Source organism: Epinephelus moara, chromosome 8 (genome assembly GCF_006386435.1).
Source record: "Epinephelus moara isolate mb chromosome 8, YSFRI_EMoa_1.0, whole genome shotgun sequence".
Taxonomy (NCBI): domain Eukaryota; kingdom Metazoa; phylum Chordata; class Actinopteri; order Perciformes; family Serranidae; genus Epinephelus; species Epinephelus moara.
In genome coordinates, this window is record NC_065513.1 from 31,446,812 (window position 1) to 31,464,060 (window position 17,249).

The 17,249-nt window shown below is 39.2% G+C and overlaps 1 protein-coding gene across 2 annotated transcripts; it reads left to right on the forward strand.

Annotated features, from left to right (window-relative positions):
• Window positions 1-1,230: 1,230 nt before the first annotated feature.
• si:dkeyp-117b11.1 (B-cell linker protein) lies at window positions 1,231-13,913 on the forward strand. 2 transcript variants are annotated; one of them, XM_050050806.1, is made up of 20 exons: window positions 1,231-1,544; window positions 3,699-3,745; window positions 4,530-4,555; window positions 4,661-4,695; window positions 4,792-4,829; window positions 6,356-6,449; window positions 6,557-6,627; window positions 6,743-6,794; window positions 6,906-7,007; window positions 9,106-9,134; window positions 9,453-9,489; window positions 9,641-9,719; window positions 9,954-9,984; window positions 10,183-10,219; window positions 10,320-10,425; window positions 10,949-10,986; window positions 11,194-11,237; window positions 11,510-11,578; window positions 11,959-12,117; window positions 12,237-13,913. In XM_050050806.1, the coding sequence occupies exons 6-20, from the start codon at window positions 6,374-6,376 to the stop codon at window positions 12,351-12,353; spliced, it is 1,047 nt and encodes a 348-aa protein (XP_049906763.1). In that variant the 5' UTR covers window positions 1,231-1,544; window positions 3,699-3,745; window positions 4,530-4,555; window positions 4,661-4,695; window positions 4,792-4,829; window positions 6,356-6,373; the 3' UTR covers window positions 12,354-13,913. The 2 variants fall into 2 exon arrangements, with proteins under 2 accessions (XP_049906763.1, XP_049906762.1); XM_050050805.1 differs by lacking the exon at window positions 3,699-3,745 and having other exon boundaries at window positions 1,231-1,390; window positions 1,481-1,544.
• Window positions 13,914-17,249: the final 3,336 nt, after the last annotated feature.

The window sequence follows — 17,249 nt, forward strand, 5'->3', positions numbered from 1 at the left end:
GCCTTTTTTCGTTTGTTGTGTTCTGGTAACTTGAAGGTCCAGTGTGTAAGATTTAAGGGAATTTATTGGCACCTAGTCATAAGGATTGCAAATTGCAACCAGCTTAAACTTCACCCAGTTAGAATTCCCTCAGTGTTCTTTGCTCAGGAGATTTTTAACAGGGGCTGAATTATCTGCAGAGGTCTCTTCCTCTCCAAAACAAACGGACCAGGTGATTAAAACCAGTAAAACCACTGAATAAAGCAGTTTCATGTTTTAAAAAATTGAGTTTTTCCAACTCTCTCGTTATGGGAAAACGGAAAAATGCAAATGACCCTATCTAGAGCCAGTGTTTGGTTTGTCCATTCTGGGCTACTGTAGAAGAAAGGCAGTGAAATATGGTAATCTCTGGACATGAGGACCCACTCCCTAAGGCTCAGTCTAAGGTAACAAAACACAGCGATTCTTAATTTCAGGTAATTGTTCACTAAAGGAATCATACTTATTCTATTAATTTCAATTTCTATCAATATATCCCCCTAAATCCTACAAACTGGACCTTTAAGTTTCCTGTCTATTTTCTTCTATAGTGTGTATACATGACACATGTTTTCTTAATTATCAATTATTCTGGACAACAAGTGGAGTCAGGTTTCTTATCTTGAGAGTTGGTGTAAAGGTAAAAAAACTATACAAATTATGTTAAAATATGGATACCATGTGATAATGTGCACATAGCTTTGTACAAGTTAGATATTAATCCTTGAAAAATACACTATACAGATATTTTCACCTTTAATTCAGCATTAAAATTGTCCAGAGATAAATAACAAGCTGCCTTGCTGTCAAAAAGAGAACACCAGGTGCCAGTTTATTAGGTACACCCAGCCAAACCTAATGCAGTCAAAAACAACAGTCCTGCAATAAATCTTTCTTTCATGATGGTTTTGATGTCCAGTTGAAACTTTTAAAGATGTGTTGACTCAACTCTGTGATCATATTTGAGGCTGCAGGTCTTGATGTTGTTATTTTGTATGTTATATTGTAGTTAGGTGTGCCAAATAAAAGATAGCTGCATTTTGAATACGCTCTGGACACACTGTAGTGTTATTAATGTTCACGTCTTGCAGTTTTTGTGTGTTTCCTTCTCAGTGACAGCTTAGTTTACTGAGCCTCATTAATGGCATGCATGTGTATCAAAAGTTAATCATTAATTTCCCCTTCTGATTGCAGATGGAGCACAAAGGGGACGTTATTTACCAGTAGCAGCAAATGATATAAAATTCAGTTTGTTATACGACCATAGGCAGTTTACAGTAGGGAAATTTGGAGTCATGTTTGAGCTGTGCAGCCTGCAGCTCTTTTAAAGGCAGACAGTCCAGCAGCAGGTGAGGCTGTCTGTGTGACACAGGTAGGAAATGCAAATGAGATCAGTTAGAGCTGATCTTCACATTCTCTCTGTATCGCTCACTTTCAATCTTCAAAACCATTTGCATCCAAGGACTGAAAAAAAGACATTTCCTCATGACTTGAGCTGCGAGACTTGACCCCAAATCATGACAATGGTAAAGTACTGTTTTGTTTTTGTCATATTTTGGTTCACATTCTGACAGCTTTGGGTGGAGTGAGAAGGAAGTGAGCAGTTGTTGTCAATGGCAGAGTTGTAGTAACGTTAGCCCTCTGTAAACCTTCCATGTTTATTTCTTTTTCTCTCGGGCAGTTCTGAATAGGGGAAACATATGATGGCAGATACTTTGTTAAAAGTTGTGATCGTGTGAGAGTATGAAAGCAAACACTAAAAATAACTCGGATGACTTGTGTTTGCACAAAACCTAAAGGTGATACACCCACAGATATCAGCAACGTGCTCTACTCTAGAATAAAGGTCAAAGATATTTGCTAAACTATCTTTCATGTTTGTTAACAGTCTTCCATAAAATCAGTTTCTTAGTTGACTTTAAGTTAAATTAATTAGATTTAAATCAAACATGTTTCAGTGGAATTTACTACAATTTCCATGACAAAATTGAATCACAATTGATACAGGAGCTATTTTTGAAGTTTCTCTGAAGTATTATGTTTTTTTTATTTTAAATATACCTAAAATGTATCATATTCAAGTAATTTCAAAATCTAACAACAAAAACATACATATATTATTTGTTTCAGGTCAACCAAATACTTTCACTTCTAAATACTTGCATTTAGCATCTCAAGCTTCATAGTTAGCTTGAACTACATTGTTATTTGTGTAGTGTACGTGTTGCTGTCACTTTCCCATAGTGCATTTCAAACTCTTTCTCAGTAAACATGACCATGCAGGAGTTAAAAAAGGTGTTGTTGTTCACTCAGAGATGTTGTTAGAAATGTTTCAGGCAGGGAAAGATGTACTTACTGATATCAAAAATTCTGAGCGGAGTTTGTTTATTTTAACTTTTAATGCTGCTGGTGGTAATTTTTAATAGTTTTACAGGAACACTGTGTAAGATTTATGGGGATTTAGTGGCATCTAGTGGCAAAAAGAGCACATTGCACCCAGCTGAAACTTCTCCCGGATGGAATTCCTTCAGTGTTCATTATTAAGGAGGTTTTTACTAGGAGTAAAATTATCCACAGAGGTCTGTTCCTTCCCAAAACAAATGAACCCCGTGATTTAAACCGGTATAAACACTGAAGCAGCAATTTCACGGGGAAAAAAAGTGTTTTTCCGACACACTCGTTGTGAACGGGCTGCTAACTGCGGTGGCCAATGCAAAAGGGGAAAATGCAAAAACATGAATGGCCCTATCTAGAGCCAGTGTTTAGGATGTACGCTCTAGGCTACTGTAGAAACATGGCGGTGACACATGGTGGACTCCCTAGACAAGGACCTGCTCTCTATGCAGATATAAATGACTCATTCTATGAGAAACAAAAACACTACAGTTTCTATTTTCAGGTGATCATACACTCATGAAAACATGCTTTTATTTTCCGTTTTGACTAATATATCCTAAACCACTCACTGGACGTTTGATTATTTAGTCTCATGCAAATGTTTCCAAATTTGTCAGGGGCCCTGAAAGAGATTCCACTGAGTCACAAAAAAACCCCTTGAGAATACGTCTGAACATGTTTGCTTGGATAGTTTTCACTCTCTACCTTTTTTTGTAACATAACACAGATATCATTTTGTATAAGTGATGTCTGCCTACAGAGTTGTATTCTCTGAGGGGTTCTGAAGACACAAATCTTAAAAAAACAGCCTACGGTTTCTTGTGAGCCTTTTGGCTGGTCTGATACGGGTTCAAATTCTCCTTGTCTAGTGTCAACAGTTCATGTAGATAAAATGTTTCGTGGCTAGAGGCGTTCCCTGCACTTTCACATGTTGAAAACAAATTCAAACAATATCGGTAAGATCCATTCTAAGATGTGTGAATACATTAAAACTAGTGTGGACATTGCAAACACAATCCTCCCCCTATGAATATTTATCTGTCAATGGAAATACATGTTTAAGGTACACAGTGTTTGGCCAACTTAACCAAAAACAGAAAAATACTGTAGACTATTAGTTATGAATACTTTCCTTACATCTGCTGTGGAGTTTAATAACTGATATTCAGCATGCATATTACTATATAATAGCTTCCTCTCTTCTCAAGTGTAACAGTTTATAACTATAGTACTGCAGCTGGTTATTTTGTTAATATCTAATACAAGTGTTTGTGATCTCCCAGATACACTACTTCTATTGTCTGAATAGTGAACATTTGAATGATGCTCGGTGAGTCTTGTCCTTGTTTGCATCAGATTTCACTTCATGGTAACGTGACTTCTTCCTTTTTCCTCCTGTTGGCCTCCTCACTCAGCTCGCTGATAACACTTTTCCGTGAGACTTTACAGGTGGTTCATCAGAGGGAATTCACAGCAGGTTGACACAAAGCAGAACATTAACATGCAGCTATTTTTGGAATGACTGTGAGAGTTCAAGGTTGTAAATACTGCAACAGCACAGTAACGTAGTTCTCGTCATTCTTTTTTTATTACCTCGCACCTGCTCCTCATTTATCAACACTAAACAACAGTTTTCAGACATTTTGTGTGGGAGATAGAAACTCTGCAGTCTGTCCGTCTACAGTAATTACCTTGACATCAACACTTCCTCTATGGCTGCCTGGCACTGTGGGAAAACAGATACTGTCACGCCACTTCCTGATTTTGTTTGATGTGTGTGTTTATCTCCGCCTCCTCTGCCAACCGCTACTGTACATCCCTGCTAATGAACTTTTCTGTTTCAGCTGATAATGTCCGTGAATCAATGCTTCAAAGCAGCATTGATTGTGAATTAACTTGTACTTATACTTTGTTTTTTTTTCATCACCTTGCTTACTAAAAAAAGCCCCTTTGTGCAATGCATGACCTTCCCAGAAAAGCAGCCACTGACTCAGGCCTGATGATGAGGCTGATAAATAACTAAAAGTAAATGATTACTAGCCTGGTATGCAGTTTAGTTTGTTTTGTATTTGTTAAATCTCTGGATACTCACTTGAGGCTTCTGTGTTTTTCAGACCTTCTTTGGAAAACTGAAGAACCTGTAAGTGTTGTGCTCATTAGCTAAGTCTCATTAGTGCCGCTGTTAATGTATTATACATAAAATAAAACAGTACTGCAGCATCTTACCTCTCATTATTTCCGTCAGACACAGTGGACCTCCAGCTCCACCCAGGAGGACAGGTAAGATTTAAACTCACCTACGGGAAAATGTTTTCATTTCTCTTTGTTTCACACTCTATTACAGACTTAATTACCTACAAATGTCTTTTTCCACAGATAACAATGCAGAGTTTGCGTGGCCACAGGATGAATTTGTAAGTAGAAAAACAACAAGCTCCTGAATTAAAGGTGCTACATGTAGCATTATTAAAGAGGACCTATGCTTTTCCGTATTCCGTATTCTTATAACGTTACAGTGAAGGATGTTCACATTACATGTGGTCAAACATTCAAATAATTAAGTAAACAAATGAAGAGGTGATCCTAGTGAGCATAAAACCTCAGGTGTCCTACCTACCATTCGGAAAACTCCACACACACACACACACACACACACACACACACACACACACACACACACACTGTCTACAGTATGACATTATGGTGTGCTGAATTTCTATCTCCTGCAAGTGTTTACGCTCTGTAGCCTGCACTGCTAAATGAAGCTACATGCTAACATCAGGAAAACATGTAATCCTGGTTGTTGAGGTTGTTAATTTCTCCCAGGGTTTGCATCGGAATCTTGCTGGAACATGTCCAGTTGAGATCAGAGGCCTTTTCGAAGTGTTAAAAAGGGCTGCTATTCTCTGTGACAGTCATTCCTAGGCTGTCAGTGACAGTGCAGAGATGCCAAGACACTGAAGACCTGGAAACTCTGACCAATCAGAGCAGATGGGTTGTTTTTTTCAAGAGGGTTGCTTAAAGAGACAGGCGCTAAAACAGAGCGTTTCAGACAGAGGGTGGATACAGGTGTACCCGCACAGGGAACTGCCCATTGGTCCGACAGCCCATTGGTTCGACATCCCATTGTTCCGACCATATTAAACTCATTGTTCCGAAGTCCGTTCCGAAATCATCATGATGCCCTGTGGTTAAGGTCTGGTTAGGTTTAGGCACAAAAACCACTTGGTTAGGGTCAGGAAAAGATCATGGTGTGGGTTAAAATGAAAAAGAAAGTGACAAACACATAAGCCGTGAGCCTGCTCCGCCTCAAGCCGGTCGCGGCGCACCATATGCCTGCCGCCTGCTGTTCAGTACCGCGGACAGTCGGACTAATGGGATGTCGAATCAATGGGCTGTCGAACCAATGACATGGACCCCCAGCACAGACAGCATAAGGAAAATAAAGTGTTTTTTGACTATTAAAGTGTGTAAACATGTTCTAGTAGAAACATAAAATCCAAGAATGAACTTGAAAATAAGCACAACAGGTCCTCTCCAAACATCTTTTACTCGTTCTTATGACTTCGTCACCACATTTCCCATCAGCTCTGTTGCATCTTTTTTGGTCTGTTCTATCTCATTACTGCCCATCCTCCTCTCTATGACAATACATGTTTTGTGACTACATTTTTTAATCCAAATATAACACAATCTAATTTTTCCATTGGCCTGTTACTCATCAACCAAAGCGATGTTACTGATATATGACTCCGGCAGATTTCCTGCATAGTTTCATGCTGTTGCACACAATGTATGGTAAAGTGCAGACATGAGGCTTCCGGCCTTGTTAGCTATGGTTTCATTAAACTGAAACTGAATGTCTCAATATTTATGTGGTGATGGTTATTCTTGAAAATGCACCTTTGAAATAGTTATACTTTATATCTTCTAATGGCAGGATGATGAGGAAGGTGACATGTATGAAGTGCCTCCCTGTGAGCGTCCGGCTGTGAAAGTCCCACAGAGACAAGTGGAGGAAAACGTTTATCTGGGTAACAGCTCTGTGCTGAGTTTTTACTGCAGATAGGGTAGAGTATAAAACAGTTTACAGCCCTATCCAACATGGAGAACTCTGACAATTTGATGCTACTTTTTGCAGAGAGGACGTCCAATCCTTCTCCTCCACAGAGGCAGGCTGCTCCTCCACCACCCAGACCAGTCAATCCCTTGGTAACAACAGTTTAGTGTCCTGGAAGTCTGTCTACGTGTCTCTGAATCAGTTGAAGATGTTTACACTATGTTTAAAGATGCTGCATTTGTTTTAATTAAATGATCTTTTATCCAGAAACCTCAACCACGTTCTGAGGATTTCTTCCATGATCCCAAAACTAAGAAACGTGAGTCAGTCATCTGTGTTCGTTGCAGCTACACAAACAATGCATTTGCTGATTTTGTTCATTCATTGTTTAACCCACCTCTCTTAATCTCTTTAACCTGCATTTGTTTAGCACCTGAGATAGACAGAAGTGAGAAGCCTGGGAGACAGCTGATGCCTCCTCCACCGGTCCCCTCTGCTCCAGCTCCAGTCCCTGCATCCAACACTGAGGAAGGTGCAGTAATCATTTCCATCAACACTAATAAGCTTTTCATAGAAGTGGTCCATCAGCCTGTAAATAATTGTTGACTGAGGGGAAGTTAAATGTATTAAGGAGGTGACACGGCACCCACATATACTTAAATAAATATTTGTTTTTATTAGTCATGTGCTATTGACAGAAATACAATCATTTGATAAGCCCATCCCACGGAAGACTTTGCATTGTTGCTGCACACCTGTTGTCTCATTGAGCTCTCCCAGGGAAAAATCTTCATGGTGCACAATCAAGAATTTTGTTTAATGTTTACAGCAGCAACAACAGTTTGTTTGGAATAAATAAACACAAGCAGAACTGAGCAGTTCAGCAGAGACTGAAGCTGTGACTGAAACAAGGATGAGAGTGCCACCTGGTGTAGTGCCACTGAGCTGCACCCTCAGCGTCTCAGACTCATTTGCAGTGATTCGCAAGAACACCAAGCATGCATCACACTGCAGCAAAATGTTTCCAATATTAAGACATTTAAAAGGGAAGGAACTTGTCGTATTGTGTCACCTCACTAGAAGATTATTTCCGCCCTCTGTGGTGTTGCCTAATTATCCACATCTTGATGGTCATGAGCAAACTGGGATCATCTGCTTGAATTTTTCTCAGTGTCCCACTGTTGCAACTGCTTGTAGAAATCCCTCTATTACACATTTATGAATACCTGAATCATTTCCTATTGCTGCAGTGAAGAAGACAACAGGATACAAATTATTATTATTATTGTTATTATTATTATTATTATTATTATTATTATTATTATCATTCAGATCTGAAGAAACTCTCAGTTACCTGCTCCACCTAATTCTTCTTCTATTTCTTTGCCTTCTGCCCCATCAATACACCACATCTCCACAATAACACAGAAAATTAGCAATTCTGCTGAGTTATCACAGTCTCCAGTTCTGTCTAATTACGTGTTCTTAAAGTCTACTTTTTTCCCTTTTACATTGCATTAAATGCCTCCACCTGTGATTATTCTCTGGTCACCTCTATTTGACTGTATGTCACTGTATGTGAGTTGCCAAGTGTTGGAAATATCAGCCGTAGAGATGAATGACTTCTCTCAAATATTTTGGAACTAGATGGCACTCAGCTTGTGGTGCTGAAAGTGCCAAATAAATGAATAAATATATAAATAAAAATACATTTGAAAAACTCAACGGTAATTTCCCTGGTCACTCAAGATAATCCACAGACCCTGTCGTGAGCATAGATTGCGTAACATAATGGACGTAGCTACCGTGACATAACCTATTGTTTTGTGGACTTTGAATGTTTTGATGTTTTGAAGCCTTCAGTTCGACATGTCAGCCATCTCCTTTGGATTTTTGGAGACCATAAATGGATGAGAGGCTGGCGCTGTGGAAGAACGAGGGGTCAGTCTGACTCATAGGCCGTAGTGACACCTTGCATACAGACTGTCACTCAAGCAGCCTCGCCCTTGAATATGTGGAATTTTAAGCCTTCATAAAGTGTAAACTGATGAGTTATATAAAAATCCCAAAAAGCCCCCAGGGTGCCATTAGAGGAACTGCAGTTTTTGGCACTTCCGCATTAGATTTATTTTTACCTTGGAGGCTGTCCCTTGGTTGTGAGCAGTTTCATGTATTTTCTTTCTACCAAACTACACCCACCAAACGTATCACTGCGCAGAAGGAAATGTGCATCTACTGCTAGCTCACCTAGCACCACTGAGCTAGCCAACTTTACAGGTTAGACAAGGTGGGCGCCATTAATGTTTACATCTCATGCTGTCCGGGGCACAAGCCCCTCATCCAAGGGCAGACGCACACTTCCTTTTGTGCAGTGATGCGGTTAGGGGTGTAGTTTAGTAGAAAGAAAATAGTTCCTACATGAAACTATTCACAACAAAGTCTGTGGATTATCTTTAGTAACTGGGTCATAATTTCTGGGAAGATCTGAGTTTGGGGCAAACTGTCCTTTTAACTCTTTCTCATACTGTGGTCACTTACAAAAGCCTTTGGGGGTCATGCACCATCACCAGAGGCTTGTATTACACCACAACAACACAGCTCACTGCCAGTATTTTCTCTCTGCTTTTCAGATGTGTATCTGGATCCAAATGAAGAACAGGTATGATATGATAGATAAATCACATTACCCAAAACTTCACACATAAAGAGGAGGCAGCAAAGGGCCTTGTATGAGAGTGGGTATAACGGGTTATAATGGCCATGCTGTTCACATTAATATGATTGGATGCTACCAGCCACATAGCTACTGTATGAATGAGCCAGTCATTATGAAGCATGAATGAAACTAATGCAACTGTGATGCTACGCTTCATTAGTGGGCATCCACAGGAAAGCTCGACCAGCTGTTGGCACATTTCTCCATGTTTATAAATATGTATATTCCTGTGTATTATGTTTTTGTCATTTTGTGTTTCAGGAAGATAATGACGACCTGTATTTAGAGCCTACAGCTGGTGGGTTGCATCACACCTCACAAGAACTAGCTCTGGAGTTTATGTTTTTATGAACAGATTTTGATCTGAGTGATGGTCAGACAGCACATTTCTTTTCCACATGATGAAAAGTCCAGTAAAAATGATAATTTCCTTTCCTCCCGCTCCTCAGCTTGCCCTCCTCCCTCTCGTGGGCCAATAAGGATGTCTCCATCTCCCAAGACAGCCCTTGTACCCTCTCCCATTTCCGTGTAAGTGCATGTCAACCCGGATCAAAGCAGCTTTCAAACTACTGCCTACTGCTGATATGCGCTAACCAGTAATATAATCTATCTGCATAGCTTCATACTCCATGTCATACCAGACAATGATGCTGCTGTGCTTTTGCAGCAAAATGCAAATGTGTCAGATATATTAGTGGCACTACACAGTAAATTCCTGGTACTAAACATGTAATGAAAATTTACATTCTCTCTAATCTGCAGGAAGAAGCCTCCGGTTCCCAGAGCTCAGTCTGTGAGTCTGTCTTTTCATCTCAGTGCTTAGTTTTATCACTTCCTTACGCTAAGCTCCGTCCTCATTTAAAGTAAGACTGTCAAGATAGAGGCTGAATTAGAAGTGGAAGTTTTCATTCTTACTCTGTTTCCATTTCCTTCGTAGGAAATTAAACTCACCAGTGTGACACAGCAGTAACTCTTATTTCCCTTTTTTCAGAATTCATTCTTGCCCTCCTTAAATGAGCTAAAAATGGGTAAAGACTACGTTCTCTGCTTGTTAAAACTTATCAAATATCAGTCCAAACCACATCCAAAAGTAATTATTTTGATCATGATCATATCTTTTCTCTATAGCTCCGTCAGCTGAAGTAAGACGTACCACATTTCCTACCAAACCCCCTCCACCAACCCCCAGTTTTAAGCCCCCTCTGCCAGCAAACCTGAAGGAAGCCAAACCCAGGTAATAGGGTGAGAGGTTTGTTAGATTAACCATCAATTAAAAGCGCCAAAGGAATATGTCACCCACAAATCACCATTTATACATTACATTATTCATGTCGATTTCTTAAGGATGCCCTGGTGAACGAAGAATCCAAAAACGGCAAACATTTATTAATGGAAGTAAACTGGGACCACGTTGAACAACAGCAAACTATATCAAAACATCTGTTTACAAACTCTTACACAACTCGTGCAGCATAATCCGAGTCTTTTTGCCAGACAAAAAGGCAAGCTGTTTTTGGATTCTTCGTTCACCAGAGGCATGCCAGAAAAACAGAGAGATTTTTTTTCACAGATTTAAGGTAACACAGCAGGAATAACTGACAAATAAAAGGGTCATTTTATGGGTGACGTATCCATTTATAAAGAAAAATTTCAATTAATTTCCAGCTTTTTTTTTGCAGTTAACCTCATCTGCAAGTGCACACTTATATCAGAATTAAATTCACTGTATAACATTAGCCTTCTTATTTTTACTCCAGCCCTCTGAATCCTCCTATGGCAGACACTAAGCCTGTGGGTAAGCTCACTTTTTGTTCCCCAAAAAGTTATTTTTTTTTATTAATCCTGAGGGATGACTGCGATCACTTGAGGTCTGCTTAAATTCTTCTTTTAAAGTAATCCAAACATCGCATGAATCATATGTCTTTTTAACCATCTGGCTGATGCCAAGTACGGATTTCCCAAACCTGGAAAAACACATGACATGTTTTCTGTCTGTTGTAAGCCTCCTCTGGTGGTGTGAGGGCAACCAAACAATCTGGGAACGAGGTATGGTATCAACCTGCGCACAGAAAATCTAACACACGTTAGTGGTTTACTGTTGTCAATACATGTATGTCATATTAGTTTAGTTTAGTTGACAGAAACTAAATATATATACATTATATAGGCATATTGTCTACCCAAAAATACCAAACAGGTGTTCACACTTTGGTGTTCATACTTCAGTTTTAGATTTGTTAATCATCTTCTGTTTAAATAGTTTTTTAAATCTCTGATGTGTATTACACACTTTCATTTCTGTTTCTAACCCATTACAGGACAAAGAATGGTTTGCTGGAGACTGCAACAGAAAGGCAGCTGAGGATCTCTTACTGAGGGTCAACAAGGTCAGCCAAACAGTTTTATGTTTCATTTAGCGGTATAATGATCACTTAATGATGGGAGAGTCAACCGAGCAAATACAAGGGCTTACGGCGAGGGTGTTGCACAGACAATAGGAAAATCTGCTGAGTGCATGTTTTTGCTGACTCTCGAATAAAAGCCAGATCTGAGTCAGACACCTTCAGGGCTTCCATAACTGTGATTTTCTTTCCATTACCGCCACTTACTCTGCATACTGTGTAGCGACCTCAGTTTTTTTAACCATTTTATTTTTACTTACTTGTTCTCTTTTAGCCCACAATCTCCTATCAAACCCTACTAAATGTGTTATTTTTTCCTGATTCTTTGTGTCAGTCTCAGATTTTCCTCTTTTTCCTCATTGTAGGACGGTGCCTTTCTCATCCGACACAGCTCAGCCCAAAGCACCCGACAGCCATACACCCTCGCTGTGCTCTACCAGCAGAAGGTGTACAACATTCCTATCCGCTTCCTGGGGGACACACAAGGTTACGCCCTTGGAAAAGAGGGCAAGAAGAATGAAGAGGTGAGGGCAAATTAGATAGAGAGACATGAGGGAGACATGAGGGAGATGACAGGATTCTGGAAGAATTTCAGACTTTTCATTTAATCACCTCTCTCCCTTTATCTTTCTCTCCCTCTCAGATTTTTGGCACCCTCAACGGGATGATTTCTCACCACAAGAATAACCAGCTGCTTTTGATAGACAGCAAGAGCCAGGCCAAGCACACGGCGTATTTAACCCACCCTGCACGGCCTTAAACCGCACGACTAGGAGCTTCTCTCACACTGTATTCATGTGGGTTATTTGAGGATAACTGCACAGTTTGAAAGTTTACTGTGTGTCACAAAAGTGTAACTACAACTCAGAAATGAAATCAGTCATACAGCTAAAAGCACTGTTTCTTTATTCTGTTTATAGATTGATATAGACAATCCAAAATTTTAATGCACTGAAATATTAGCAGAGATTACGTAAATGTCACCAACAGTTGCTCCAACGGTTTAACTCGGCTGACAACAGCATAAACTTAAAGTTTGACAAAGTGATTTTCCTGCTCTGTCATCATTTCAGCAACGACTGCACAAGGTTAACTGCTCTCTACTGAAAAGGAAAATGTGTCACTGTATTACTGTAACAGTCATTTAGCCTGGATGTTTCTGCCTTTGGATGAAGAAGTGATGATGTTGCTATCAGTTGACTGTATCGCTGACTCTTAATCATACAAACTGTGTATTTCTGCTGTTAAAAGATATGAAACCACACCACAAAAGCCTTCCAGTGTGCAGCAATCTTCATCACTTTGTGCCTTCTGCTCGTTTTCATTATCATTATGAAGTCATGTGTGATGAACTGTTGAGATATGTTAAAATGTTTCTATGAATTAGTCATTTTAGTCACAAGTACAGGTTTGGGGTGTATTTTTCTTTCGAAGTTTAGTTTAGTTTGATTAATTTGATTTTAAATATACATTGTGTGTTACAGGCGTCCTTGTCAGTGCGATATTGTAGATATTGTGCAATATAAAGTCAAAATGTTCCTGCTTTATATTATTTAATTGTATTTGTTTTACAACAGTTCCCTATATTTCCTGTTGTTGATCAGTAACCATCAGTTAACCGGAACCACGGCATTTATTTGACTTCCTGTGGTGTGTGTGGTTTAGATCAGGGACACTCAAGTTGCCTGGGAACCACTTTTGCAAAATTACAGGAGGCCAGGGGCGATTTAATAAACAAACATGAAAAATTAGTATAGAAATGAACAGCCTGGACCTCTGTCTGTGAGATCCTCCCCTGCCACCATTTTTACATTTTACATTATTATTACATTTAAAGTACAAAAAAAAAAGTGTAAATCAATTTATTTTCATTTTGAATTAGAAAATGGTTGGCAGGCCATCTGGCACCCTGTCGCGGGCCAAATTTGGCCCTGAGGCCGTAAGTTAAGTATCGCTGATTTAGAGGATTTAGTACATTGTGAATGGTCGATGCTTGTTGAAGTCCTTTGAGTATATTCAAACCTCCTCTGTTGTCAAGCCTCGACTTGTGGTGGATCTTCATCAGTGAGTTGAGAGTTTGAGGCTATAATTGAGACACAGAGCTGTGTGTGTGTGTGTGTGTGTGTGTGTGTGTGTGTATGTGTGTGCGAACTGCCTCTCAGTGACCCCTGACCAGATGCTGCTGGTTACACTTGCTTCCTGTCAAAGTGAAACCACCTTCTAGTGCCCAATCTACCAATCCTGAGCCTGATAGTTTTTCCTTATCTGCCTTGAAGGTCCAAGGACAGAGAGATGTTGTACGCTGTAAAGCCCTCTGAGGCAAATAGTGATTTGTGATATTGGGCTTTATAAATAAAATTTAATTGAAAATTAAATCTGACAGCTCATTAAGTGGGCCAGCAAGTCTTCCACCTTGAACAATAATCAGTAGAAGTCAAAGTATGGCTATAACCTGCCTGAAACTAATCAAAACACTAACAGAGCGAGCATCATCATATAATGTATTTCATTTTTTAGGGCTGACTTGTGTTTTTAATAACACAGTTTAAAGTTGTCTAATCGATTTACGCGGTAGATTTCAGCGAGGCTCAAAGTGCAGAATCTAGTTCAACTGTAACTCTATTTGCATGGGCCGCTGGTGTAAATGAGTACTAAATAACTTCCTGGAGCTGGTGTAATTTGGCAGGTGGGTGTGCATCTTGTAGCACTGTTACAGGATTACTGCTGGGATCAAAACTAATATAATCTGAAGATCCTGAACCCCAGCAACATTGCATGATCTGCATCATACAGCACAGCAGCTCACCATCTATATCTTGCAGAGTCACTTTAAAGTAGCAATGAAGTCTTTTTAATTCACTCACTAGGACTCATCTCTATTTTAGGTTGTAGTTTTTATTTCATAGTTTTTGGGGGCATGTTGCCTTTATTAGGCAGTGCAAACAGAGACAGGAAATGAAGGGAGGGAGATGTGGGAGATGGCATGCAGCAGAAATCCCTGGCTGAACATTTCAATTACATGGTGAGCATCTTAAAGCCAGAAGAACGCCCCGAGTTGGAGATTTTCATTCAGAAATATGATTAATAAATTAGAATGTCATGGTGATGTATTGCCACTGGTTTATCACTGGGTAAATAAGGGGACTTAATGTAACCTCTGCTTTATTAGTCTTATAAACAAACTTAATCTGACTGTAAATACAATGAGTTTTTTTAATAATATGTTACAACTTTCTGTGTATCGAGAGGATAAACTTGTGACTTTCCGGGGTGATCATAAATGTCTCTACAGCACCTAATTCTGCCCTTTAGTACAAAACTCAACCACAGTTATCATTTGAGGAAGTTCAAACTGTATTGTGTGAGTCAGATCCTTTGGAACAGTAGCTTTTTGATTTCAGATGATTTCTGCGCTGTCCACATCCTGTATGTAACACTGACTCATCATCAGTAGTCTAAAGGCCTTTGTTGGTTTTTAAAGGAAGTCATTTTCAGACCAACCGCAAACTGACAGCTGACAGGTCTTAAAGGTTATGACTCTTAAACACTGCATTTGGCACTGTTTTCCATATGTAAAAATGTGACCATAGAGTCTCATCATGTCAGGGGTGGAGCCAGACATTGTAAACATTCAGGGCTCAACCCAAACTTAGAGCAGTGGTTCCCAACTGGTCCAGCCACGGTGTTAGTCATTAGGTCAAGGTCCACACAGTTTAATACATTCAGCGTCGTACCTGCATTTGGTCATGTCATTGAGTGAGTTTGCTGTCTCTCAGTGCCTCTCAAAGTCAAGGATGCTTACTTGGTAGGACGGGTCCTTCCAAGTCAGGCCCTACAGAGGCCAGGCAAGACTCCTTCCTAGCATTCAGTGAGCACACATTGGAACACGTGAGCAAGGTGCTTCCAGGCGTGGGTACTTCATGCCTGCTGAGGATACACACATGCATCCTTGAGAACTCTCTGAAGGAAGGACTCTGTCCTTAGTAGAATTTGAATCCTTGACATTGGAACTGTCCTTCGGCAGGACTCGATGACGTAGTGTCCTTGAAATTAAAGTTCAACTCAATTCAAATTCTTTCAAGGATCCTTCCTTAATTTTGAGAAGAACCATCTGTCAAGATGCTGTCTGTTAGTTACTAACTCTACAGCAGGAAACGGCACTTCAAAATAAAAGCTCTATGCTGGAAATTCACTGTACTTCAAAATAAGGTGTGTTTTTTTTTTTTGTTTTTTTTTTTTACAAACTTGACACATTCACAAATCACAAATGGACCCACTGGGAACCATTGACTTAGAGGGTCTGGGGTCACTTTTCCCCCCATTTACAGCAGCTATTTGCACTATTTTTCAACCATCTGAGATAACAGAATGCCAAAAATATGTACATCATTTGGGAAAAACATGATAGTTGCCAAGGAAAAAAATCTTCTTGTAAAGCCTACATCCTGTTTCATATCTAATTGTTCTCTAACTGCCTTCATTGTTCAAAAAGCAAAACACAACAAATGTTAAAGATGACTAATTTTGATTATTGCACCCTAAAAAGTGGCAAAAATTGTCTGATGTTACTATTTTTATGTTACATAACATAGGTAGGGCAGAAATTTGGCAGAAACTAATCTTGACACCTGCATTTGTTACACTATGAATCAGAATCAGAAATGAATAAGAGAGAAATAAGAGTATGTAAATATCACGTAATTATTTAATAAAATAGAAATAAAAATGTGTATTATGCTACAATGTTAACACTAGTACTTAAGATAGCAGGAATAAAACCGTGCTGGGTCTATAAGTGTGTAAAAATATATAAATATGTGCACTGTGCTACATTTCCCTGTCTAATCTAGTGCTATAATGGTTACTACAATATGTACATCAACAGAATAAAGACAAGAATAAGAATAAACAAAAAAAGTATGTACAATTATGTGCATTGTCTGTTTAATAAGTATACACATTCAAGAGGTGTTAAGAGTAGAGTTCACATAATCAGTGTTTAAGACATAGACTGAGACCACGAGGAGCACTACAGAACGCCATAGGTGATCTTTTCTACCTGTGGCCATCAAACTGTATAACTCCTCCCCCACCTATAGGGAGGAGAGCTGAAACAAAGGACACTGACAAAAATTCACCAAGATTAGGTGCACTATTACTTAATATGAGGCACAATACTATTGTATCTTCAACATCATGTGCAATATTCTTCAATATCATGATCAGCTGTCAGTGTAGTGTAATTTAATTTTCTCAGTCATGTGCAATACTACTTCTCATTGTTATATCTATTCAATATAACATTGATTATCAGACACACTCTGTTTTTTTTCATCATTTTAGTTTTTTTCCACAATTTCAGATCATTTTTAGTAAGTTTACTTATCTTACTCCTATTGTTACTCTATTATGCACTGGTTTTTGCTTCTGCTCCTTGAAAACACTTCTATCTTGTATATTTGTATATTTTTGCCAAATATTTAATACTCAGTTGTTCTAAAATTGGGCCAAGTGAGTGATCCTGACCTGGAGAACCAACTGGTTGTCTGGTTGTTATGGTTATGGTGTTATTATACACATATGACTATTGTCACACATGTATACTGCCAGATATTAATACATACTTTCAACATATTGTACCACAGTAGCCAGAACT

Excerpts from the sequence above, each read along its gene's own strand:
- si:dkeyp-117b11.1 (XM_050050805.1), top strand. Across the intron at positions 6,450-6,556 it reads GGAGGAAAACGTTTATCTGG|AGAGGACGTCCAATCCTTCT; the intron begins GTAACAGCTCTG and ends TACTTTTTGCAG. Across the intron at positions 12,118-12,236 it reads AGGGCAAGAAGAATGAAGAG|ATTTTTGGCACCCTCAACGG; the intron begins GTGAGGGCAAAT and ends TCTCCCTCTCAG.